This window comes from Notolepis coatsorum (assembly GCF_963971535.1).
Source record: "Notolepis coatsorum genome assembly, chromosome: 4".
Classification (NCBI taxonomy): domain Eukaryota; kingdom Metazoa; phylum Chordata; class Actinopteri; order Aulopiformes; family Paralepididae; genus Notolepis; species Notolepis coatsorum.
The window spans coordinates 71,342,514-71,369,547 of NC_140168.1; the positions used below are offsets into that span (position 1 = coordinate 71,342,514).

General features: G+C 43.4%; 1 protein-coding gene across 1 annotated transcript in view; it reads right to left on the minus strand.

The window, feature by feature from the left end:
- The window catches only part of rims2b (regulating synaptic membrane exocytosis 2b), a gene marked incomplete at both ends in the record, with an annotated part of 270,766 nt that overhangs the window by 76,868 nt on the left and 166,864 nt on the right, over positions 1 to 27,034 (minus strand). Inside the window, 3 exon segments of the mRNA XM_084311974.1 lie at positions 7,248 to 7,463; positions 17,895 to 18,004; positions 22,379 to 22,561. Of these exon segments, the coding sequence (XP_084168100.1) occupies positions 7,248 to 7,463; positions 17,895 to 18,004; positions 22,379 to 22,561 (509 nt within the window).

The window sequence follows — 27,034 nt, forward strand, 5'->3', positions numbered from 1 at the left end:
GACTGCATACCTTTTTTTGCAAATCTTAAGCTTTATACTTTATACTTATAGCACATGCATGAGTCTGGTCTCTTTTGAAAGGTAACATTCTGAAGTTGCTAAAGCAATAAAGTCACTTTTAGTGCTAATGTATTAGAGAAACAGAGGTTTGAACAAAAGTAAAAGTTGTGTGTACTCACATTTCTGTTTAGTGGTTGCCAGATGCCAGTTTTTAAGTTCCAGCATAGAGGTATGTACAGGTCAAAATTTTATAAAAATCCCATGGAAGATTTGTGTTTGAGAAAGGTTTTGGTAATGTGTTTACCGGAAAAAATACAGTGTGATTATCCAAAATGTCCGTCCGCTGCCATTCATTCAGACGCGCAAGTCAAAACAATGGACTTCTTCGTCTTCTTGTGTCAGCCCGGAGCCGGCAGACGAGCACAAAGTGCTGCGAGTGCGCGCGAGGGCCGTCCGATGCTTAAGAGGTTAAGCTTGTACAGTATAACAGCTATTTTCACAGTCATGACAGCATGTACTGTGACAGCACTTACTGACAGATTATGTTAATGCTATTCAAGTGAGGGGAGTGGCTGGGTGGGTTGTAGGGGGCTATTGTTCACACCCAGTACAGACCCGCAGAGGTACTTAAATTGTAGCCAATCTTCGAGAGGCGTTTTATCATCTTAAAGCAAACTTTTTTTTTTACAAGATTCAAATTAGCACATCTTCAAACATTTTCAGATTTCAACGTATGACACATCATTTGAAAGCTTAAATTCAGTAAATCTGGAAAATGACAATGAAGACATGTGGTCACAATCGCTGGTCATGGTCACATAATGAACTCATATATATACACCATATTATAGATATAGTACAATAGCAATAGCAACCCATCCCCTTATCCCCACTCAACTCCAACCCACACATCAGACCAAAAAACTAAACAAAACAAAATGTAAACCCACATGCAATACCAAGAAGGGTCCCATAACAATAGGTTCCGTTAGCTACAAGCTAAATATGGCTTGTGTCATCATTTAATTCAATAAGGAATGTTACCAATGCTAACATTTAGTTTGTTGGTTTACCAGATTGCCAAAACAAACATGGAAAGTGCTTGGTGAAGACAAATAATGAAATAAACTAAATGTACTACAAATCAAAATGTTCTGAGTATCCCTTCAAGCTGAGCAAACCACAGCACAGCAACCAGAAGGTCTGAAGGTCCAGACTAGCACCATGCACCTACCCATCACAACCCTATCCTGAACCCTCATGTGTGGCTACATGGGATCCTTGGGATGACCATAATCATAAATCTTTATCTTTACATAATTGTATTATATTACCCCTAAATAATATTATACCCCTAAATTTAAGTGGATAGTTCAGAATTCAGGTTTTTCCTTTCTGCCATTGTTCTTCAGGGAGTGGAGAAAAGAATGGGGACAAGCATCAAGACCCAGGATCAGTCATCGGGTCATATGACCATAAAAACGTCACTGGGGCTTAAAGAGGTAATCTGGTCCCAAATCAGCACTCGTTGGGTCATCCCAAGGATCCTGATAAAAAAAAAAACTAGAGGGGGAGGGGCTACCTGGCTGGGGGTGGGTGTGGCTAACACCTGGTACCATACCATTGGCTGTTTTCTTCTGCTGGTCCTCCCATGTGACCTCTGCATCACAGCAGAGAGAGACGGATGGTCAGACTACCCATTCAGTTATCAGATAACCAGCTACAGACTACTGTCTAGTTAGTAGTTATCAGATAACCAGCTACAGACTTATTTTTATTTTTATTTTTTTCTCACTTTTTCTGTATTTTTTCTCCCATCCCAATTTAGTCGTTATGCCAATTCCCTCCCTGGACGTTGCGCGCATTGCCCCACTGTCGGCCTGGGGAGGGTGTAAAACTACCACATGCCTCCTCCGATACATGTGGAGTCAGCCAGCCGCTTCTTTTCACCTGACAGCGAGGACTCTCACTGGGGGAATGTAACGCGTGTGGAGGAGGTTCACGCTATTTCCCCCCGATCCCCTCCCTGCTGAACAGGCGTCACAACCGACCAGTAGGAGTCGCAGTTTACAACGACCAGGACACATACCCCACTGGCTTCCCACCCGCTAACACTGCCAATTGTGTTAGTAGGGACGACTGACCAAGCCAGAGGTACCGCTGACAGCTGGATTCGATCCCAGAGTCTCTGCGGTGGTAGGCGAGTGCATTCTCCACTGCGCTACCCAGCCGCCCCTCAGCTACAGACTTGATTCACCTAGTTAGTAGTTATCAGATAACCAGCTACAGACTACTGATTCATTTAGTTAGTAGTTATCAGATAACCAGCTACAGATTCATCTAGTTAGTAGTTATCAGATAACCAGCTACAGACTACTGATTCATTTAGTTAGTAGTTATCAGATAACCAGCTACAGATTCATCTAGTTAGTAGTTATCAGATAACCAGCTACAGACTACTGATTCATTTAGTTAGTAGTTATCAGATAACCAGCTACAGATTCATTTAGTTAGTAGTTATCAGATAACCAGCTACAGACTACTGATTCATTTAGTTAGTAGTTATCAGATAACCAGCTACAGACTACTGATTCATTTAGTTAGTAGTTATCAGATAACCAGCTACAGACTACTGATTCATTTAGTTAGTAGTTATCAGATAACCAGCTACAGACTACTGATTCACCTACGGTTAGTAGTTATATTTCATGCTGGCTTCACATCTTGCTTCACCTATCACTGACCAATCTCCCTTTCACTTCTTTCACAAACAACTGTTTGCCTGTGGTGTACCTACCCTGCCACCACCTTTACCATACAAAAAAACCTGCTCTAAGTTGGTTCACTTTGTTTCAAAAGGTGATTCTTTGGATTTGTGTATGTGCATTTTGCAACTAGTTGTGGTAGAGGTAATCGTTTCTTCTAAAAATTTACCCGGTGCAGCTATATTATGTTTGTCTTACTCTTCTAACACTGCACTGTTTCACTGCATATCTAAATACAACTAAATAGACCCACAGCACCAGACTGGCTGATTGTCTTGTTTTATTCATTAGAGCAACATTGTCCCTATGGGCCTGTGTGTCTCCGGCCAACTCTGTTTGAACTGTTCCTCAATGGCAGCTTGGCTGACCAGACCCTCAGTTTATATCTTTCATTCTCATATATTTGTATTGTCCTTTTTTTTTTTTTGGTCTTTTTCCCCCTCCATTTTCCACCGATTTTCTCCCATCCCAATGTTAGTCATATGCCAATTCCCAGTCCCTTCCTGGTCGCTGCGCACTTACCCCCCACAGTCAGATCATCTGGGAGAGTGGAGGCTACCACGTGCTTCCTCCGACACACGTCCAGCCAATCACCGCTTCTTTTCACCTGGCAGCGCGGATTCTCATTGAGAGGGGGTAGCGTGTGGGAGGACCACACTATTCCCCTCACGTCCAATCCGCGCTTAGCAGGCGCCCCGACCGAACTGTAGGAGTCGCTGTTTACAACGACCCGGACCCACCCGCCAGCTTCTCCCACCCTCTGATACAGCCAATTGTATCAGTGCAGACGGCCAGCCAAGCTGGTGACAACCCCGGAGCTGTGAGCTGGATTCGAACAGGCAAATCCAGCTCAGCTCCGGGGCTGGTGACGAACGCAATCTCCGCTCGGCCACCTAACCGCCCTGTATTGTCCTTTCTATTACCCTGCCTGTACCCCCTCCTCCCCTGTGCTGCTATGACCCCTGCATTTCTCCAAGGGGATTAATAAAGATACATCTTATCTTATCTTATTGTTTATTTAATTTCAAAACTGTATACTCAAACTTGAATAAAGATGCATACAGTAACAAGCACTAATCTGGGACTAGTGGTCAGGTCACATGACCATGGAACTTCACTAGTTAAATTGGTCTCAAACCAGAACGACTATTCTCAGACAGCTACCTACATACAGTAGGTTCCAGATCTCTGTGATATGTGGTGTCCAGAGGATGTCGTCTTAACAACAGCATGGCGATTCCATCTAGTGGTTAGACTGAGTTACTGCTGACAAACTGATATAAGATAACCATGGCATATTCATTCATCTAGTAAGATTTCACTATGATGCACTGTACATAAACATTAATTAATTAATGAAGTGGATCTACTGTGACCTCACTATTCGAATGGAATTCTATATAGGCTGGTATGTGTGTATACATTAAAGGGACACTTCTCCAAAAGATCTTTAAAAATCTCTAGTGCCTTCACCTCCATAATTTAATTGAGCCGTAATTACCACAAAACCAGGAATCAATGTTCCCCAATGACCAATGAATATATCACCAGAGGATATATTATTCAAACTCACTAACTCAAACTAAATGAATGTGTGCAAAGCTGTTTACACTTCTGGGATACGTGTGAGATTATGTGCAAAGTAAATCAGCCTTGTTTTTCTGTGAAATACCCCTTTAAAAGCCAGAAAAAAGATAGACTCTGCCTGTCTACATAATATACTCTCACCTACTCTGCTACTATGAGCCCATTGCTGTGTCAAGTCTCTATTTGAGTCATTAAGTGACACATAAAGTCTGTTTCAGTGAGAAAACACAAAGTGCATCATGACAAACTACTAGAAACAACCACAGAAAGTTTCATAAACTCATCTACATATCTAGAGATACAGCTACACACTGCAACAAACAAACCACACACGCACACAGTGCAGGGACTTGCCTTTGCGGGTGCCACCAGGTGTGGTTGGGCGCCTGTCAGATTCTTTATAGTGAGACAGACACACAATGGAAATGAGAAGATCATCAACATACAAAAACACAACTAATGAATATGTAGTGAGTATAAATACACACAGATACACACGAAAGCACAGCAATACACATAAAGGCAACTAAGAACTCTCTTTCTCTCTCTTTCTCTCTCTTTTTCTCTCTCTCTCTCTCTCTTTATGTATGTCCATCTTAATCCTAATTAGTTCTTGTAGTAAACCATCTCAGATCAGGTGTCAAGACTGTACGTCTTACAGTACATTCAGATACAACGCAAAGAGACATATTGACTAGCGGAACACTAGTTGGACACTAGTATAACTGGCGTGAAGACATGCTAGTGCATTCATACAGTAGCAGTCTATTTCATATTCATTGTTCTCCTAGAGTGAAGCTGTGGCTGTTATCATAGAGTGAAGCTGCGTCTGTTCTCCTAGAGTGAAGCTGTCTGTTCTCTAGAGTGAAGCTGCGTCTGTTCTCCTAGAGTGAAGCTGTGTATGTTCTCCTAGAGTGAAGCTGGGTCTGTTCTCCTAGAGTGAAGCTGGGTCTGTTCTCCTAGAGTGAAGCTGGGTCTGTTCTCCTAGAGTGAAGCTGGGTCTGTTCTCCTAGAGTGAAGCTGTGTATGTTCTCCTAGAGTGAAGCTGGGTCTGTTCTCCTAGAGTGAAGCTGGGTCTGTTCTCCTAGAGTGAAGCTGGGTCTGTTCTCCTAGAGTGAAGCTGTGTATGTTCTCCTAGAGTGAAGCTGGGTCTGTTCTCCTAGAGTGAAGCTGTGTCTGTTCTCCTAGAGTGAAACTGTGTCTGTTATCATAGAGTGAAGCTGCGTCTGTTCTCCTTGAGTGAAGCTGTCTGTTCTCCTAGAGTGAAGCTGTGTCTGTTCTCCTTGAGTGAAGCTGTCTGTTCTCCTAGAGTGAAGCTGTGTCTGTTCTCCTTGAGTGAAGCTGTCTGTTCTCCTAGAGTGAAGCTGTGTCTGTTCTCCTAGAGTGAAGCTGTGTCTGTTCTCCTAGAGTGAAGCTGTGGCTGTTATCATAGAGTGAAGCTGCGTCTGTTCTCCTAGAGTGAAGCTGTCTGTTCTCTAGAGTGAAGCTGCGTCTGTTCTCCTAGAGTGAAGCTGCGTCTGTTCTCCTAGAGTGAAGCTGTGTATGTTCTCCTAGAGTGAAGCTGGGTCTGTTCTCCTAGAGTGAAGCTGGGTCTGTTCTCCTAGAGTGAAGCTGGGTCTGTTCTCCTAGAGTGAAGCTGTGTATGTTCTCCTAGAGTGAAGCTGGGTCTGTTCTCCTAGAGTGAAGCTGTGTCTGTTCTCCTAGAGTGAAACTGTGTCTGTTATCATAGAGTGAAGCTGCGTCTGTTCTCCTTGAGTGAAGCTGTCTGTTCTCCTAGAGTGAAGCTGTGTCTGTTCTCCTTGAGTGAAGCTGTCTGTTCTCCTAGAGTGAAGCTGTGTCTGTTCTCCTTGAGTGAAGCTGTCTGTTCTCCTAGAGTGAAGCTGTGTCTGTTCTCCTAGAGTGAAGCTGTGTCTGTTCTCCTAGAGTGAAGCTGTGGCTGTTATCATAGAGTGAAGCTGGGTCTGTTCTCCTAGAGTGAAGCTGGGTCTGTTCTCCTAGAGTGAAGCTGGGTCTGTTCTCCTAGAGTGAAGCTGTGTCTGTTCTCCTAGAGTGAAGCTGTGTCTGTTCTCCTAGAGTGAAGCTGTGTCTGTTCTCCTAGAGTGAAGCTGTGTCTGTTCTCCTAGAGTGAAGCTGGGTCTGTTCTCCTAGAGTGAAGCTGTGTCTGTTCTCCTAGAGTGAAGCTGTGTCTGTTCTCATAGAGTGAAGCTGTGTCTGTTCTCCTAGAGTGAAGATGTGTCTGTTCTCCTAGAGTGAAGCTGTGTCTGTTATCATAGAGAGAAGCTGGGTCTGTTCACCTCTGTTCACGCATTTCACGTTGTATTTGAACATAATACTATTAGTCTTGGCTCAGACTCAGACATAATTGGCTCAGACTCAGACCTAGGCCTGGTCTTTGTTGGTCCTGACTGAGGTGGTTTTGACTACAGCCCTAACCTCGTTCCCAGTTTTAACTCCTCCGTGAGATAAAGACTGGTAAAGCACTACGGCCGAAAGTGTCTGTGGGGTAGAATTTCCGGTGTATGTACTTCCCCTCAAAGCTGCCTCCGAACGGACCAAACTTTTCCCGAATCCTGTCGGCAAACAAGCTAGAACGTCCCGGTCATGTAGTCAATTCTTCAGGCAAAGCCATTGCAGTGGCTTAAACAAGGAAATATTGTGCACTTCACACGTTTATAATTGTTTTGTCGAAACCGGAAAGCCTGTAGCCGGTACTTATGTACTTCCGTTTGCACACTTTAGGAGGCATAGCTTTACCAGCCTACTACAGCTCTCATAGAATCTACAGCGGAGCAGTACTACAGGAGAAGACAAGATGCAGTATATGAAAAGGGCTGCACAGACTGGGGTTAACGTACTAAAGCTATAAAACAATGACATAATGTTTGGTTCACACACCTGGATTCTGTGGTGGTGCAGGGGAGGGGCCGGGCAAAGGGGCAGGGGGCAGTGCAGGGGTGGGAGCGAGCGAAGGGGCAGGAGCGGGTGTTGGGGCGGGTGTTGGTGCAGGTGTTGGTGCGGAAACAGGTGTGGGGGCAGGAGCAGGAACAGGGGCGGGAGCAGGGGCAGGAACAGGGGCTGGGGCAGGAGTAGGGGCAGGAACAGGTGTTGGGGCTGGAGCAGGTGTTGGGGCTGGGGCAGGAGTAGGGGCAGGGGCAGGAGTAGGGGCAGGAGTAGGGGCAGGAGCAGGTGTTGGGGCAGGAGCAGGGGCAGGAGTAGGGGCAGGAGCAGGGGCAGGAGCAGGGGCAGGAGCAGGAGTAGGGGCAGGAGCAGGTGTTGGGGCAGGAGCAGGTGTTGGAGCTGGGGCAGGTGTAGGGGCAGGGCCAGGTGTAGGGGCAGGAGCAGGTGTTGGGGCAGGAGCAGGTGTTGGGGCTGGGGCAGGTGTAGGGGCAGGAGCAGGTGTTGGGGCTGGGGCAGGTGTAGGGGCAGGAGCAGGTGTTGGGGCTGGGGCAGGTAGTGGGGCAGGTATAGGGGCAGGAGCAGGTGTTGGGGCTGGGGCAGGTAGTGGGGCAGGTGTAGGGGCAGGAGCAGGTGTTGGGGCTGGGGCAGGTGTTGGGGCTGGGGCTGGGGTAGGAGCAGGTGGTGGAGCAGATGTGGGAGCTTGCGGTCGTGGTTGGGCTTGGACAGGAGCAGGAACTGGGGCTGGGGGAGGTGGTTGAGGTTGTGGCTGGGCGGGGCGTAACTGGGGTTGTGGTTGGGCAGGGGGTGGGTAGGACTGTGGAGGGGGCTGGGCAGGGCGTGGCTGTGGTTGTAGTGGGGGTTGGGCAGGGGGTGGGTAGGACTGTGGAGGCGGCTGGGCAGGGCGTGGCTGTGGTTGTAGTGCGAGTTGGGTAGGGCGTGGTTGGTGTGGAGGTGGTTGGGAGGGATGTGGTTGGTGTTGAGGTGAGGGTTGGGTAGGGCGTGGCTGGTGTTGAGGTGGGGGTTGAGCAAGGTGTGGTTGGTGTTGAGGTGGGGGTTGAGCAGGGTGTGGTTGGTGTTGAGGTGAGGGTTGAGCAAGGTGTGGTTGGTGTTGAGGTGAGGGTTGAGCAAGGTGTGGTTGGTGTTGAGGTGGGGTTTGAGCAGAGTGTGGCTGGTGTTGAGGTGGGGATTGAGCAGAGTGTGGCTGGTGTTGAGTTGGGGGTTGAGCAAGGTGTGGTTGGTGTTGAGGTGGGGGTTGAGCAAGGTGTGGTTGGTGTTGAGGTGGGGATTGAGCAAGGTGTGGTTGGTGTTGAGGTGGGGGTTGAGCAAGGTGTGGCTGGTGTTGAGGTGGGGATTGAGCAGAGTGTGGCTGGTGTTGAGGTGGGGGTTGAGCAAGGTGTGGTTGGTGTTGAGGTGGGGGTTGTGCGGGGTGTGGTTGCAGAGGACCAGAGGAAGGTGGGCCTCGAATTCGTATTGTAGGGGTTGATTGATACACCATTGGTGCTCCTGTTGTAGGTGTGGCCAAAGATGACATATGGTTTAGGAAAAGAAGAAAGGAAGGAAAACAGTAAACAGAAAGACATGTGGAAACAAGATTAAGGCCAGGGACACACAGAATGCAGAAGCGCCGTGAAGTGTCAATTCTCGAGCAAGCATGAGCCTGGCTGTTCACGCCAGAAGCCATTTCTCAACAAGGGATTCTGCTCCTCTGCTCCAATCACATGTAGAGTGCTCGCGCGTGGTGGAGAAAATAGACCAGACGCCGACACTATCGTTGAAGATTGCAAGCCGGCCGTGGTGCTCCATGGCGCGGCTGGTATGAACGGTCTTCCTGGCGCTTTGGCATCCAGTGAGTCTTGGGTATAAGAATCTAAAAGCCTCACTAGCACCCTGTGCTGCTCCTTACAAGCAATTTGACAAACCAATTTGAACCATTGGTTTATCGGCTAATTTAGGTAATCCAGTTAGCATGATATCTGCTGGTGCAGGTTTGGAGAAATCTTAAGTTTAACGTGGAAAGATACACAGTGTAATTTCATCTCTGAGTTTCAGAGTGTCACTCTGGCCACAGAGCTACTGCAACAAACTAACTGGCTACACAGCTTGCGTTAGCTGGCATTTAACATAGCAAAACCGTTGTTTTGTGTAGCTAAATGCTTGCAGGAGGGATCAGCTGGAACAGAAGACAAAATACCAAAGGGATTCATACATGGATCAAATAATAACAGATGTGATATAGGCATAGACGACTACATAATGGAGCAGTCGAAGCAGGTGCCCTACCACTATTGAGCTTGGGGGGGCAAACATCTGATTTTGCACCCCCACTTTTTGATCATATGAAAAATATGATATACCCCCCCCCCCCAATATATAAATCTAACCATAACTACGTAATTTCAATCAAATTAATAATACGCAATGACACTTAATAACAAGTTTTTAAGTTTCCAAAGATTGCGAACCCCCCCTCCCCCCCCCATATGGTTTGATCCAGTGCCTCCCATCTCCAGCGCGTAGACCTTGGCGCACAGCGCTGCAGCCTGCAGGTAGGCTGAGTGTAAATATCAAAGCCCACAGAGTGTGTCATAATATTGGTGGCAGGCAGGCAGGCTGTTCCAGTAAGTTGTTAAAATAAAAGGATTATGTTAGACATGTCTTTACTATTGAGTGGTAGAACTTCTACGGTTCTACCACGCAATACAATAAAAGTGTTTCACGGTCCCGAAATGCGATCTGGTCATACCGTAAATCCTCTAATAAATAATAATAACGTTTCCCTCTCTGGTTGGCGTTAGCTTTAGTGCTAGCCGCTAGCTAACGTTATCTAGATATGTGGTGTCAGCTGGATGACGTTGACTTCATTTGCAAACGTTAACGCTATCTATATGGCAGACGAGCAGGGCCGGATTAACGACGGCCGGGGCCCGTGGGCCTTTAGTGACGAGGGGCCTCATTTTTTTTTTTTTTTTTACTTTTCTTTTTTTTTTATTTTTTTTGTCTGAAAAAAATATATATTAAAAATAAATATATTAAAAAAAATAAAAAATATTACAAAAAAAAATGCACCCCCACTTTCAACTATAACTAGGCGGCCATGGATATAGGGATGATATCTTTAAAGCATGAGCAGCAGCTGCTAGCGTTAGCTTCCTTCCATGTTTGTTGGCCTGCTAGTGTTAGCTGCCTCCCCTGTTTGTTGGCCTGCTAGCATTAGCTGCCCCTGTTTGTTGGCCTGCTAGTGTTAGCTGCCTCCCCAGTTTGTTGGCCTGCTAGCGTTAGCTGCCTCCCCTGTTTGTTGGCCTGCTAGTGTTAGCTGCCTCCCCAGTTTGTTGGCCTGCTAGCGTTAGCTGCCTCCCCTGTTTGTTGGCATGTTAGTGTTAGCTGACTCGCCAGTTTGTTGGCTTGCTAGTGTTAGCTGCCTCCCCAGTTGGTTGCCTCCCCAGTTAGAAGCCTTTTTCGGGACCGGGGAACATAGGACCCGGGGAACATAGATACGCTCCCATCCCTATGTTCCCCGGGCTCTATGTTCCCCGGGTTCTATGTTCCCCGATTGATTGATTGATTGATTGATTGAAAATTGTATTAATGTCCTCCTTGTTTCGAACTGGTTAAGCTTGGCGACTCTTTCGAAGTTGGTTAAGGTTAGAGTTTGGAATCAGGGCTGGTGGTCTATCTCCCTGCTCTAAAGATAAACTCTAAGCATAACCGACTATCTATCGCTACCGGGGAACATAGGACCCGGGGAACATAGACATGCTCCCCTGTAGCAAGTGGAACCAGTTAGGTTATGATATATAGCTAGCTAGTATAACTAGTTAGGTTAGGATATATAGCTAGCTAGTATAAATAGTTAGGTTAGGATATATAGCTAGCTAGTATAACTAGTTAGGTTAGGATATATATCTAGCTAGTATAAATAGTTAAGTTAGGCTATATAGCTAGCTAGTATAAATAGCTAGGTTATATATCTTCATTTATTGGAACCTGCCCAGTTCACTTAGATCTATTACTCTCCTTTCATCTCTTTGTGTCTCTTTTTACGTCAAACAACCTGTAGTTGCTTCTAATTATACTTGAGATATGTTGATAACTGTGTATAGGTGCAGGTAAAAAAGAAAAGTACTGTATAACTAATTATACATATGATATATGTTAATAATTGTGTAGGTGCAGGTACAGTAAACATATGTATAGCTTTGTATGGGTGTGTGTTTTGTATGTGTACTAGGGCTGTTCCCGACTAAGGATTTGGATAGTCGACTTTGATTGGCCGAAATTTGCTGATAGTCGACTGGTAGTTGACTACCCTGAATGCAAATTATTATTATTTTTTTTATCATTCCATTTGGGCTGTGGGGGGTGCTTAATGTCTGAAGGAGTCGACGGAAGGCTTCTTGTCCTCTGCGAAAGCATGCTGATAGGTCGAAAGGTCCACTGATGAATACATCTTGATATTTGTCTAGTCTAGTGTGTTCATTAGATGGGTGAAATCCTCTTTCAGTGCCTCTGTGCCTGTTTTCTTAGGCAGTTAGCCTCTCTGGTATGCACGCCATTAGCGTTAGACATGCTTCTAGGCCTCTTTGCTTTTGGAAAGAAGATAAAAAATAAATAGGCTACAATTAAAAGAATTAAGTATAATTTTTTTGTGTGCATTCAACTAAGAGGTTGGCAGTCGACTATGGCTCCTTTCGATCGATTTGTCGACTATTCGACTAATCGGGGTCAGCCCTAATGTGAACATTTACTCATTGTATGTATTTTGGCACTTCTAGAGGAATCAGTGGATGTGGGAGTGGCTATAGGCCTGGGAGAGCGTTTGTCTGTGTGTGATTGTATTTTGTTGTTTTTTCTTTATGTATTGTATTCTCTGTATATTTGTGTTAAGGACCCCCTTGAAAACGAGATGGTTCATCTCAAGGTGTTCGTATACTTGACTCCATTAAGCCATCTTTTAATGTTTAGTATACATTAGGTAGCACTGAAGCTCTGATAATTCTATGTTACAAGTTGGTAAATGGCTTATTTTCTTCCCTTTCTTCTTCTGTTTGGGGCACCAGTTGTTGCAACCCACCAACATTGCCATTACTAGAGCCCCCTGCTAGCTAGAAATGGACTGTTAGGTAGACAGCAGGAGAGATAGAGATAGAGACAGACAAGATGATGACAAAATAAAACCTGTCACAGCTAAAGAAGCCTTGGAGCCTGGTGAGCTATGTTTCATGCCATGCCATGGTCTAACAAAGTGACCTAGCTTTCAGCAGGGAAGGTAGTGTCCCAGGCCCAGTGTGAATAATATTCAGATTAGGCTGGTGCAACATTGTAACACATGATCCTCAAACAGCATGTGTTATATATATACTATATATATATATATAATTATAATTATATTATATTATATTGTTTACACTGCCTTTTTATTTTTTACATTTACATTTAAATTTACATTTTTACTTCTCCACTGTACTATAATGCTGTGACCTGTACCTGTATGTCTTCTACTACCTGTACCTCCCCTCCCCCCTCCCCCATGCTGCTATCAAGGTCAAGGTCAAGGTCAAGTTTATTAGCATGTCCCAAACTGGGCAATTCATGTTACAGCAGATAAATAGGAGCTCCGAAAAAACACAGCAAACATACATGATACCGAATTTCCCCCAGGGGATCAATAAAGGAATATCTTATCTTATCTTAATACAAGGTAGCAGTTCTGTCATAATAGCAACAATACAAAGCACAAAATACAACACGCTAGATTATACTCTACTCACAAGATGCTAGTGTACATGTAGAAAGAAGTGTGAGTACAGATACAGCATAAAACATAACATAACCATAGACTTGTACTATCACAACATATACAGCATAGAGCCACAACATAACATAACCACATACTTTCAGAATAACATTATCACAACAGATACAGCATAGAGCCACAACATAACATAATCATAGACGATCAGGATAACAAGTATCACAGCGTGGCCACAGTTAAAGCGTAGAGCCACAACATAACCATAGACTTTCAGGATAACATATAGTATCACAACAGATAACAAACAGTCAACGCCTACATTAGCAGCCATCACATATAAATACTACAGCGAATAAAGCCATGACAGACTCTTCTATACGTCTAACTGTACCTTGATAAGGCTCAATGATCTCCTCTCCATCTGTTGAACCAGAGAGAAGCAGATAACAACCACACTAGGCGTATAGATCACAGTAGCTATAGGCAAATACAGTATAACCACGGTGGAAATTCGCACCTTGAACACTCGTTTTAAATTAGACACAGCCAACCCGTCAACTATTGCTGGGCATTTAAATAAGCCAACAACCGTTACTTACTCTAGATAGAAGCAGCAGCTAATGGCGTAAAGGAACAGTGCACATTTCTTTTAGTAAAATCACTCTAGATAGAAGCAGCAGCTAATGGCATAGAGGAATAGTCCACATTTTTAATGAGCTGATTTGTCACAAACTGCAATTCCTCTCAGTCCTTCCAGTGTTAGCCTTGCTAATGGAAGTCAATGGAAGGCATAGATAGAGCATGACTATTGCTTAGCAATAGTGGATGCTTGTGGAATGATTGCTAACAAATGCTAACAATGTCTACTTCCAATATCTCTAAATGGTATATGGACTGCATTTATATAGCACCTTTATCCAAAGCACTTTACAATTATGCCTCACATTCACCCATTCACTCATGCAAGGTGCCAACCTGCTCATCGGGAGCAGTTAGGGGTTAAGTGTCTTGCTCAGGGAAGTTAATGGGGAACGCCCTACCCACAGCCGTAAAGGAATGTGAATCCCTACCCTCCTTCAAAACTGCTCTCAAAGAGCACCTACGGGTGGCTGCAATTAGAAACTGGTGCCGGTAAATGTCAAAATCCCCCCCCCCCCCTCCAACCCCCTCCAATGCACAGTTTCTTCCCCTTCGGATGTATATTTTTTTATGATCTCTTTTTCTTACACAGTACTGTATATTTGTATGTCTTGTATGCAGTGTTAATTTTGGCAGCTATTTTCATTTTAGTCTTAGTCATGTGTCAAGTGCTCCTTTTTCGTTTTCATCATATTTAGTCATCTTCATTTATTTTTCGTTTAGTCAGTTTTAGTCAACTAAATTTCTGAGCATTTTAGTCTTAGTCAGTTTTTGTCTCAATTTTGTCTTTTTTGTTTTAGTCTAGATTTAGTCGACGAAAACGGACATTTTTGTCTATTTTTAGTTAATGGAAAAAACTTGTCAGAAGTCAGAAATAGTCGACATGGAACATTTTCTGATTTAAATTGCGTATTTATTTTTTAACCTAGGGGAATCTGAGTCGGCGGCACAAGTGATACACAGGAAGTATATATGTTGGTGTAGACATGGTCCAATGTATTGTTGCTCAGACTACAGTATATGTTGGTGTAGACATGGTCTAATGTATTGTTGCTCCTACAGTATATGTTGGTGTAGACATGGTCCAATGTATTGTTGCTCCTACAGTATATGTTGGTGTAGACATGGTCCAATGTATTGTTGCTCCTACAGTATATGTTGGTGTAGACATGGTCCAATGTATTGTTGCTCCTACAGTATATGTTGGTGTAGACATGGTCCAATGTATGCATCAAAGAGAGCATTACAAGTTTCAAGTTTCAAGTTTCTTTAATAGTTGTCATACAGAAGTACAGAATACTTTCATACAAAATGCTTCTTACTGTTACGCTCCAGAGACTGTGCTAGACAAGATAGTATCAAATAACATAGTATAGCATGTAATTTAGAAGAAGAAAATGAGGTCACAGTGTTCGGTATAGACATATGTACAATGTTCTGAGTTACCATATAATATACAATACTATGCAGTGTACTAATGTACAGTACTATATAGTGCAAAGCAGAAATGGGATGAGGTACAATTTAGGTACAATTTACAGTAAGGTGTACGAGTTGTAGTGCAATCCTTCATCAATAAATATAAAGTGTGGGGAGTGGGTGCTACAGTGTGTTTGTTTAAAGTGGGTGTGTGCTATAAAGTGTGTGGAGTGGGTGCTACAGTGTGTTTGTTTAAAGTGAGTGTGTGCGTGTGGATGTGTGTGCTATGTGCGTTTGGTGGTTGTTGTTGTGTAGTGTTCATTGTTCGTTTAGCAGCCTGATGGCCTGGGGATAGAAGCTTCTTCTGAGTCTTTCTGTGCTCGCCTTGAGACTCCGGTATCGCTTGCCTGACCGCAGCAGTTCAAAGAGGCAGTTGTTCGGGTGACTGGAGTCTTTAATGATTCTCTTAGCCTTGCCCTTGCAACGCTTGTTGTAAATGTTCTGGAGGGTGGGGAGCCCCCCTCCAATTGTGCGTTCGGCTGAATGTGTCACTCTTTGTAGTCTGCTTCGGTCTTGTGCAGTGCTATTCCCAAACCAGGAGGTGATGTTGCCGGTCAAGATGCTCTCTATTGTACATGAGTAGAAGTTCTTAAGGATCTTCTGACTGACTTGGAACTTCCTTAGGCGCCTGAGGAAGTAGAGGCGTTGTCGTGCCTTCTTCACAACACTGTCAATGTGTGTGGTCCATGTCAAGTCCTCGGATATGTAGGCTCTGAGGTACTTAAAGCTGTTGACTCTCTCAACCGGTGCCCCGTCGATGCTGAGGGGGCTGTAGTCCTTGACCCCCGACCTCCTGAAGTCCACAATCATCTACGGATGTGGTGACGTTGTTTCTGACCAGAGAGACGACGCTGAACTCTGTCTGTCTTCTGTTTGCTGTGTCTTTCCTTTCTCTCTGCCATGTCTGTCCTCTCTCTGCTGTGTCTGTCCTCTCTGTCATGTCTGTCCTCTCTCTCTCTGCTGTGTCTGGTAGCGGTTTATTCTATAACAGGATACTGTAAACTAAGTAAACAGAACACACAGTAGTACTAGTAGTAGTACACACTGATTGCAATCTGCTTGCATAAAAACATTATATAAAATCACATTCTGAGGTCAGTGTTAAAGTGCCACATGGAAGAGGTCTGGTTAGTGGTTAGAGTTAGAGGTGGTCTAGGTCTGGTTAGGGTAACTTAGGGGTAGTTAAGCATTCATTATAATTTATTATTATTATTTAGATAGATCGATGTAAAGGGCTAGACCAACTCTTAACCCCTATTCGAACCTAGACCACCTCTAAGTCACAACCCTAACTTAGGGGTTAAAGTTATAGGTGGTCTAGGTCTGGTTAGGGGTTAGAGTTAGAGGTGGTCTAGGTCTGGTTATACTGATCCGATACCAGTGCATACATAAAAAAAAAATTATATTATATAAATTATAAAACTTTTTTTTCTTTTCTTTTTTACAGCTACTGTTTTATATATACTGTTTTTTAGTAATAACTAGAAAGTAATGGTATTTACTCAACAACAGGTGATTGTATAGATTAGTATTAGTATCAGACAACTAAGCTCAATGAGTTCACCCACGGAATGGTTGTTGGTACATTGGTTCCGCACGGACGTTACACATTGTTGCACACTTCCTATCCAGGCTGCTCTGTTTAGGTTAGCTACTGTAGTAGCAGAGGCTCTGTTGTGATTTTTTATGCAAAATAAATATTCAACATTCTCTTTTGAGACTCCGCCTCAGACTCTTATCATTTGGCACTAAAAGCTAAACATTGTCACCGGTATGGCTGTCTGCATTATGTCATTAATTGTGTGCGAGAGGTCGATCAGTGACCATGTTAGCGTGAGATAGCTTAGCCACTAGCTAACGCGAGCTAGATGGAAATACAAACAATGTAACGTTACTGGAGAAAAAGTGATTTACCTTGGAATACTCCTTTGCCAACTTGCTGTACTTTGCTTGCAGGTCTGCAGCTGGATTATGAATAGTCCTAACTTTAGCCAAGGTAACGTTAAGCTAAAACTAGCTTTTCAAATAGCTCTTCAGCTAATACTAATAACGGAGCTCCCCGTCACACTGCTCTACTCGGGACAATGGCATTAAGAAAAGTTATAATTATTTTGTCTCGTCTTGTTTTAGTCAACAATATCAACATACATGAAGAGAAATTTCGTCCTGGTTTTTGTAAATTACATTTTTGTGTCCTCAGTTGTGGTCAACGATATTTAATAAACTATTTAGTCTCGTTAGCGTGACATGGTCTTCAATAACGCAACGTCACGTCTCGTTGTCGTCATGAAAAAAACCTTCGTTGACGAACATCTTTCGTCATCAATTTAGTCAACAAAATTAACACTGCTTGTATGTCATAAATGTCTTGATGAATTGTAAATGGAGGACCCTTATGTAAACAAGACGAAAGTATTTTTCTGGTCTGCATCCTCTTAGCAGTTGTTTGTATTGAGCCGTACTGTATTGTACCCATTCTGCAATCTGTTAATAAAGTTTTCAATCAATCAATCAATCAATCAATCAATCAATCAATCAATCAAAGGACACTTCAACATGCTGCCAGGAGGAGCCGGAACTGAACCGAGAACCTTCTGATTACCAGACGACCGCTCTACCTCCTGACCCACTGTTGCCCATAACACTGGTACAAATGCTTTGTTGGGTGACTTCCTGTTTGCAACAAATCAGATAGGTTTCTTAAAAATGTGGACTATGCCTTTAATTACCTTTAATTCATTTGAATATAATCTCTATATGAAATGTGGACATACCTCTGTCCATGGAGCCCTTGGGGGGTACAATTGGGAGCTGCCGTCCTCTCCGGTTACCAACAGGGGTCCCTGTGGGGCTGGTCTGGGCTGAGCCGCTGCGGGGGTTGGCCCTGTCCAACACACAAAGGTTTAATAACCTGACAGGAGGATGTCTGGGGGCATGGCACATCAAGGTCAAAGGTCAAATAAGTCCAATAAAGTTAAGTCCTGTCTTGCAGAGTTGTGTACCGTTCTTTATTCAAGTCTAACGTGGGAGACGGCATGGATGCTTTCCGTCATGATTCACCTACTGTACTCAACAATCAACACACTGTAACAAACTGTAACTAGTACCACAACCATAATGTCTCCAGTGAGTCATGATCATTGTCAGTCATCGGTTTAAAATTTACTGAACTGACTTTACATATTTTTCTTCAAAGCTATAAACCTTGCTTTCTGATCACCGTGTCCGATGTTGTTGCAGTGATCATTGACACACCAGTGTTGTTGAGAGTTACCACTTAGTTACACCATTACAGGGGGGACAAAACCAAAAAATGACAAACTACAAATTACAGTCAGTGGGCTACTAGCTACCACATGCAGTTAGTGCAGGTAAATATGTAGCGTGGACCATGTGCATTTTAGCTGGGCTTCTTTGTTAGTTACATGGCACACAAGCTAACATGCTACGTGTGCATTTTAGCTAGGCTGCTATGTTAGCTACATTACACACAAGCTAAAATGCTACATGGTCATGACTGTTGGTACAACAACCTTCATAGCACCCTTAGACCACAGAATTGGCTTCAAACAACAACAGATGAGGTGATAGGAGTACAGTAGTTTAACACGTAACAGGAGAAATTCCGTGATTAACAGTATGGGAATTGCAGGGATTGTTAGAAATGTTTCAATTGGCACTATGAGAGGGAAAATAGCAAATGATCCATACAAAAGCTATAAGTAGTTTGTGTATAGATTTGGCACGTATTTGGAATGGTATAAAACAATAACATTAGGTAGAGTGTTTGACAGGGTGGAGGGTAAAGGTGTAACAATTTTCAAATGTAATATGAATTTGATTTTGAGGTCATGATTCGACGTTCGATTCTTTATGCATTGAAATTAGTGTCGTAATCTGGAAACCATAAGACGCTACTTTTACTTTTACATAAATTAATCATTATGACAGTTTGACCCCAACTTTCTCCTGTAGTTCCAGCGCGGATGTTTACCAAATCGACAGAGTGTGTCACCCCACCCCGTCCCCCCCCTGTCCCTCTTCAGACTATCCATCCAATCATTACTGAGGTGACATATGCAGGTGTGCAAATTTTGTTTTAAAAAGCTTCCAGGTGGAAATGTAGATAAAACCATACTACACTTCACACACTGCACAGCTGGGTTTGGCTCAGAAAAATACTGCTTTATTTCAAAGTTATAAACAATGAAAGATGAATCTAAACTAATTTAAACATGATGCTAATAGCAGTAGCCATACCATACTACCAGTTACACTGGGCGAGAGAGAAAACGAGAGATCAAAGGAAGAGAACAAGATAAGAGAATCGTCATATCCGGGTACTGTGGCTTTTTTCGTGCTCGTGCCTACTTTTGCGGGAAACACAGACAGTGTTCATATTGACCGCCATTGTATTTGTCTGTTGGCAGAAGGCTTACATTATTTGAAATGTTTGTTTAGTTTAGTAGTGCATCATGTTAAGTCAAGCAGTTACTTTCCAACACTGGCCACCATTGAGTGTTCACACCATTTTGAAAAGTTAGGTTTGATCTGTTTCCAGGCTTCTTCAGTCTTCCCTAACCCCAGTCAGCTGCAGGATATTTTCTGGGCAATTACTTGTTTGGCGTGATTTATATCCCAGTGTTTTGTCCTAAAGTTGTAGTTTATGAACAAATGTCATCTAATCCCCATTTATTCATTGAGTTGTTGTCTCCCAAAAAGAGGCGTGGCGATAAAAATTCAGTACAAATGACGCATTGTCGGTCTGTTGAATAAAGTTTGATAAACTGTACAATTGAACATACTTTGAGATTGTTACACACTTTGGGAGAAAGACCTCTCAAACACCCTTTAGATCCTATAACTGAAGTATTTGGCACATGGGGGACTATTGTGAGTTGTATATGAAGGCTCAATCCTGTGTGAGTCCAAGGTATTATGAGGTGTGTTACTGAAACCGGTAAGCCGCTTGCTGCTGGCCACTTCAGCTGAAAGGAAATCATAGACAAGCCTTGGGGGGGGGGCTCAGAGTGGATGTGCTCACTGTTTCACACACACTCAGACCCCCCGAAAAAACCCACATAAACATAAAACAACAGAACCATGTGACCGAATAAGGGTGCTATTAAAAGAACAAAACAACACAAATCAACGAGCATCGGAAAGAGAAACAAAGGTTTAAATCATACAAGCGCAAAACAGTATAGAAATACAAAAAATAACGGTTAACTGCACACCATTATATCCAGTCAGAATATAAGTAGCGTGTCTTACAAACCAAAGCAAACCAAGATGTTGTTAGTAATGTGTCTAGATCTCTACACATCCATAGCCGGGGAGGACGGAGTAGCACCGGAGAACTCAAAAGTCTGTGGAAATGAGGGGAGGGGGAGGGTGGGGTTGGTGGGGGTGGGACGTGTCGCAAGGTAAGGCTGTGTTCAGAGGGAGGCGTTCAGACAGAAAAAACTCTGACGTCCGTTCATTATTATGACATTGATATAAAGGTAATGAGAGGCTATGTGACATGTCATGCTTCTGAACGTAGCCCAACTCTGTGTGTGTGTGTGTGTGTGTGTGTGTGTGTGTGTGTGTGTGTGTGTGTGTGTGTGTGTGTGTGTGTGTGTGTGTGTGTGTGTGTGTGTGTGTGTGTGTGTGTGTGTGTCACGAAGGTGGGGCTGGCTTGTCATTGGTTAAGTGTGTGTCCGTTGTTAATTAAGGAGGCAGGGCTGGCTTGTCATTGGTCAGAATTGTGCATTAGTTGTTAAAAGGAAACCCGGATATTTTTTACTTGAGATCATTTCTCCTCAGATACTTGCTTCATTACGGCGAACGTTTCTGTCACACCAAAGACTTAAGACCTGAGACCTAAGACCTGAGACCAAAGACCTGATTCCAAAGACAGATCTAAGACCAAATAGCTAATACCTAAGACCAACAACCAACAACCAAAGACCAAATAAGGAATAACTAGGACTCCAGATGTCATACTTATAACGAACGCACGATTGGAGGGGGGCTCCCCACCCTCCAGAACATTTACAACAAGCGGTGCAGGGGCAAGGCTAAGAGAATCATTAAGGACTCCAGCCACCCGAACAACTGCCTCTTTGAACTGCTGCGGTCAGGCAAGCGATACCGGAGTCTCAAGGCGAGCACAGAAAGACTCAGAAGAAGCTTCTATCCCCAGGCCATCAGGCTGCTCAACGAACAATGAACACCACACAACAACCATCAAACGCACATAGCACACACATCCACACGCACACACTCACTTTAAACAAACACACTGTAGCACCCACTCCCCACACTTTATATTTATTGATAAAGGATTTGCACTACAACTCGTACACCTTACTGTAAATTGTACCTAAATTGTACCTCATCCCATTTCTGCTTTGCACTATATAGTATTGTATATTAGTACACTGCATAGCATATTGTATATTATATGGTAACTCAGTTACATCTATTCTGCATCGAACATTGTACATATGTCTATACTGAACACTGTGACCTCATTTTCTACTTCTAATTTACATGCTATACTATGTTATTTGATACTTATCTTGTCTAGCACAGTCTCTGGAGCGTAACAGTAAGAAGCATTTTGTATAAAAGTATTCTGTACTTCTGTATGACAACTATTAAAGAAACTTGAAACTTGAACTTGAACTTGATAACAATAAAATATAAGCACTCCTTTTAAATGAACTACTTCCTCTCAAATCAGCCGTGAAACACCATTAACAACTTGAATTATGAATCTCTGAACCTCCTGTTGTGTTCCTTCCACAGCATGAGGCACTACCCTAAACATAACCATAACCATAACCATAACCCTAAACCTAACCATAAACCTAACAATAACCCTAACCCCCCCATCACCATCCCCACTGCTCTCATACTCATATTTCCTAGTTTTGTCATACCAAAGACCTAAGACCTAAGCTCCGAGGCCAAAGACCTAAGACTAAAGACCTAAGACCAAATAACTAAAACCAAATATCTAAGATCAAAGACCTAAGACTCCTGATGTCATACTTATGGCAATAAAATATAAGCATATTCCTATAAAATCAACTAATACCTCTCAAATCATTGGTTTCAATTAAGAATGCTAGCAATGCTAACAAGCAAGCCATTTCCCCCATAATGTGACAGGTGCCTGGCAAATAACAATGAGAGTGATGTTAAAAATGTCAAGGTTTCCCTTTAAGAAGGCGGGGCCAGGCCAGCTGATTGGTCAGGTGTTGGTCACCTGGTGAGGGCAGGTGAGGAAGGGGCAGAGCGTCCAGAGGGGAGGGACGGCAATGACCTCATGTAGGCGGAGTCTCTGTCAGTGGAGTGAGAGCGGGTGTAGGCAGGCCGGTCCACCATGGCTCGCTGGTCGGCAGAGTGAGAGCGGGTGTAGTAGTCACGCCGATCCATGCCTCGGCTGTACCTGGGGGAGGGGTTAGTTACAAAACCTTTACACCTGTTACCATGACAACCTGCTGTACCTGGGGGAGGGGTTCGTTACAAAATCGATACAATTATTTCCATGACAACCTGCTGTACCTGGGGGAGGGGTTAGTTACAAAACCTTTACAACTGTTACCATGACAACCTGCTGTACCTGGGGGAGGGGTTAGTTACAAAACATTTACAACTGTTACCATGACAACCTGCTGTACCTGGGGGAGGGGTTAGTTACAAAACCTTTACAACTGTTACCATGACAACCTTCTGTACCTGGGGGAGGGGTTAGTTACAAAACCTTTACAACTGTTACCATGACAACCTTCTGTACCTGGGGGAGGGGTTCGTTACAAAACGTTTACAACTGTTACAATGACAACCGGCAGTACCGGGAGAGGGGTTAGCCAGATAACATAGTGTTGTTATGGTGACCCACTGTATGAACCACCTAGGGGAGGGGTTAGTCAGACATCCCTTGACAGCTGTTTCCATGACAACCGGTTGTATCTGCAGGAGGGGTTAGTCAGATAAATCAATGGCGAGAGAGAGAGAGAGAGAGGTTAGTGTTTCTGTCCTCGGCCAGCCTGGATGGAGGGAGGAGAGGAGGGGGTGATTGATTGATGAAGGGATGTAGGAAGGAAAGGATGGAAGAAATTGAGGTTATAGAACAGAAAGACTTATTTTCACTCCATCCAGGATAAGAGCCACCACTGAGTAACGAGTGGGAATGTTAATGTCACCTTGGGAATGACCTTGGGAATGTTAATGTCACACAGATAATGTTAATGTCACCTTGGGAATGTTAATGTAACCTTGGGAATGTTAATGTAACCTTGGGAATGTGGCACATTGGGAATGTTAATGTCACACAGAAATGTTAATGGCACATTGGGAATGATAATGTCACACTTGTCACAGTGGGAATGATAATGTCACATTGGGAATGATAATGTCACAGTGGGAATGATAATGACCCTCACCCTTCAGTAAAACCCTGGGCAGCTCTGCACCATCATGACAACCCCAACATTGTCATAGCAACCATTGTCTCAAAGGTCTGAAAGAAAACTACTCAAACTACTCTGTTAAAACACAACAACCACTATCCACTCTAGCCGTTTATCTATCTACCATCTATCTATCTACTGATGAAACTATCCCTCTATTCATCTATCTACTGATGAAACTATCCCTCTATTCATCTCTTTACCTCAGTAGTTCCTCATCATAGGCTGCAGGTTCAGCAGGAAAGTCAGGTATGTAGTCCTGACTGGATTCATTACGGTGCCGTAGAGGAAGCAGATACACACTGGACTTTAGCATCAGACATGTTTCTCTACAATTTAATCATTCATGAACACTGAATACCATAGAAACTAATGGGAGTAAGAATGGCTTGATGAATGTGATGGTGGCTTTTATTATTGTTCTCTTAACAGACAGGTAAGCAAGAATATAAGAAAAATAATAAGAGAGTATTGTTGAATGAGGCCCAATGGGTCTCATTCTCCAACGGACTTAAGACAAAAAATTTGCTCTTAGGGCTATTTAAGACATCTTAGATTTTGGGATTCCCCAACCGTCCCTAAGCTTGGATTTTATTTATTTTTCCAACATCAAATGCGTAATTTTTTATCGTACAAATATTGTCATATTTATTTAAATTATGATTAATTAATTACAAGGAGGCCTGTAGAGTTGACATGAAGGAATCACTATGATTCCTCCCAAATAAAGCCGAATCCAAGCTTAGGGACGGTTGGGGAATCCCAAAATCTAAGATGTCTTAAATGGCCCTAAGAGCAAATGTTTTGTCTTAAGTCCGTTGGAGAATGAGACCCAATGCTACTTCTTACAATGTTATCCCAGTGGTGACGATGGAAGACATTTTAAAATGTTTCCATGACAACACTGACCCATCCTCTTCTCGTGGTTCTGGTCATAATGTTTGGACCCAAACTTGGACACAAGCTGTTTCCTAGCAACGCAATTCCACTGTAAAGGTTTATAGATTAACCATGAGCTAATACTGACACCAGGATCTTCAACTAGTTTTAAAACATACAATAGCATATGTGTGGTGAGTTCCTGTTCATTTTGTAACTGTTGTGGTTGTTTTAACTCTGATGAGTTAACTCTGAGTTCAATACAGACCTACAGTATAATCACAGGCTCACAGTCTGTTCTTAAAGGGATATTTCCCTTTAGTAAAACTTGTCAAGTTTCAGCAGTATTACTACAAGTCAACTAGAGACCACTGCTGTCCCCGTTGTCTGCTGTCAACACCACCATTCCACCCAGGTGTCAGGCTCCTCCTTCACGTCCATTCATTTTGGGGATATAATGAAGTATAAACAAATGACTGCTATCTACTACTGCAGATCTCAATACAGTATATATAATTCTGAGACAAAGGTACGTGTTTGTTTTGGAATTCGATGTATCTTTTCAGATTTATTACCTTTGAAAAATAAAAGCAGATCCGGTCAGTTTGAGTGTGCTCCCTTGCATAGAATGTACGGGGAGTGGTTACCATGGTTACCAGCTGCCTTGCTGAAAGAAATAATCTAAACATTCTGTGAAAAGTTGACAGTTGGCCAAACTACACCTCCGACTCAGAAAAATATACTACACAGAATAATATTTCTGTATGGTTTGTTTGTACTTCAGAAGTATGATATTTAGACTTGGTCGCCAAAATGAATGGAAGTGAATGAGGAGCCTGACACCTGGGAGGAATGGTGGTGTTGACAGCAGACGACAGGGACAGCAGTGGTCACTAGTTTACTAGTAGATTACTTTAGATAATGATAAGACTGCTGAAACTTGGCAAGTTTTATTTAGTGAAATATCCCGTTAAGCCCCATATTCATATTTTGCTGTGAAATCTATGTTTCAATATAGAGTTAAAATAATAACTTCACCTCACTGTCCCAATTCTTATGCTATTGACTATATTTGAAGTAGAAAAAGGGGTAACCACTGTGCTCAGACAGGTGCGTAGTCCAACATTAATTAAGTTGCAAAAAATGGAATAGGGACCGCACTCGGGGAAACACACTGAAGAAGGCCGGATGGCTGAAAGCGTTTTGTGCGTTATACAACTTGTGCATATAAAAATAAAAACAATGATTTTCCCCGAGTGCGGTCCCTATTGACTATATTTGACCAGGATTTGGTTGAACTGCACTACATTACCCATAAGCACTATCTTACACTACATTACCCATAATGCCTGTCTTACACTATAGACCACTGCACTTCCGCGTTACATTGAAATCATGGAGGAGATTGCGGGGGGAGCAAATTAATGAATGTGGATGAGAGCCTTGATGTAAGTGGTTGCAGCTACGGCTGTGGGGGTGCTAGAGACATGATCGAATAGACTTTTATGCGCCTGAGTCTCCTGAACACGGCATGCCCAATTCACTATAGTCCCTTTTTCAGCACCTACTCCCCATACGCATGCGCAGATTGCCAATGGATTCTGAAGGTGCGCGAAGCCACGTTGGAATGTTCCATCAGAGGGGGGGAGCTTATGATGGTAATGTGAGTGGCTATAGACCACTGCACTTAAATATAAACATTAGTCTACCTGGAGACTCAATGAGGTAATTGTAGATGTCGCCATAAGACACGTCTGGCCATTGAGTGGGATAATTCTTCCATTATCCTGTTCGGCTGAAAGGACACTGGCCACCGAAGCAGGCACAAGCTCCCCCCCTCTGATGGAACATTCCAACGCGGCTTCGCGAGCCTTCAGAATCCTTTGACAATCTGCGCATGCGTATGGGGAGTAGGTGCTGAAAACGGGACTATAGCTCGGCCGATTTAGTTCCGATCGATTTGGAATTGGTCACGCCGTGTTCAGGAGACTCAGGCGCATAAAAGTCTATTCGATCATGTATCTAGCACCCACACAGCCGTAGCTGCAACCACTTACATCAAGGCTCTCATCCACATTCATTAATTTCCTCCCCCCGCAATCTCCTCCATGATTATAGAATCCCGGAAGTGTTGCGGTGGTCTATATTAACCATATGCCCTATTTTACACTACATTACCCATAATCCCTATCTTACACTACATTAGCCAAAAGCCCTATCTTACCTGAAGTCATCACAGCTCCCATTCATCATTTGATTAGTCCAGGAAGAACTAGGACCGTTATAATATCTTAGAGGAAGCACACAACCAAACGCACAAACACACACCACACACACACACACACACACACACACACACATACACATACACATACACACACACACACACACACACACACACACACACACACACACACACACACACACACACACACACACACACACACACACACACACACACACACACACACACACACACACACACACACACACATAGATACATGTACACAGACAGTGTTGGGTCCGTTACTCAATTTCAACAAACATAGTATCAATGAGAGTATCAATAA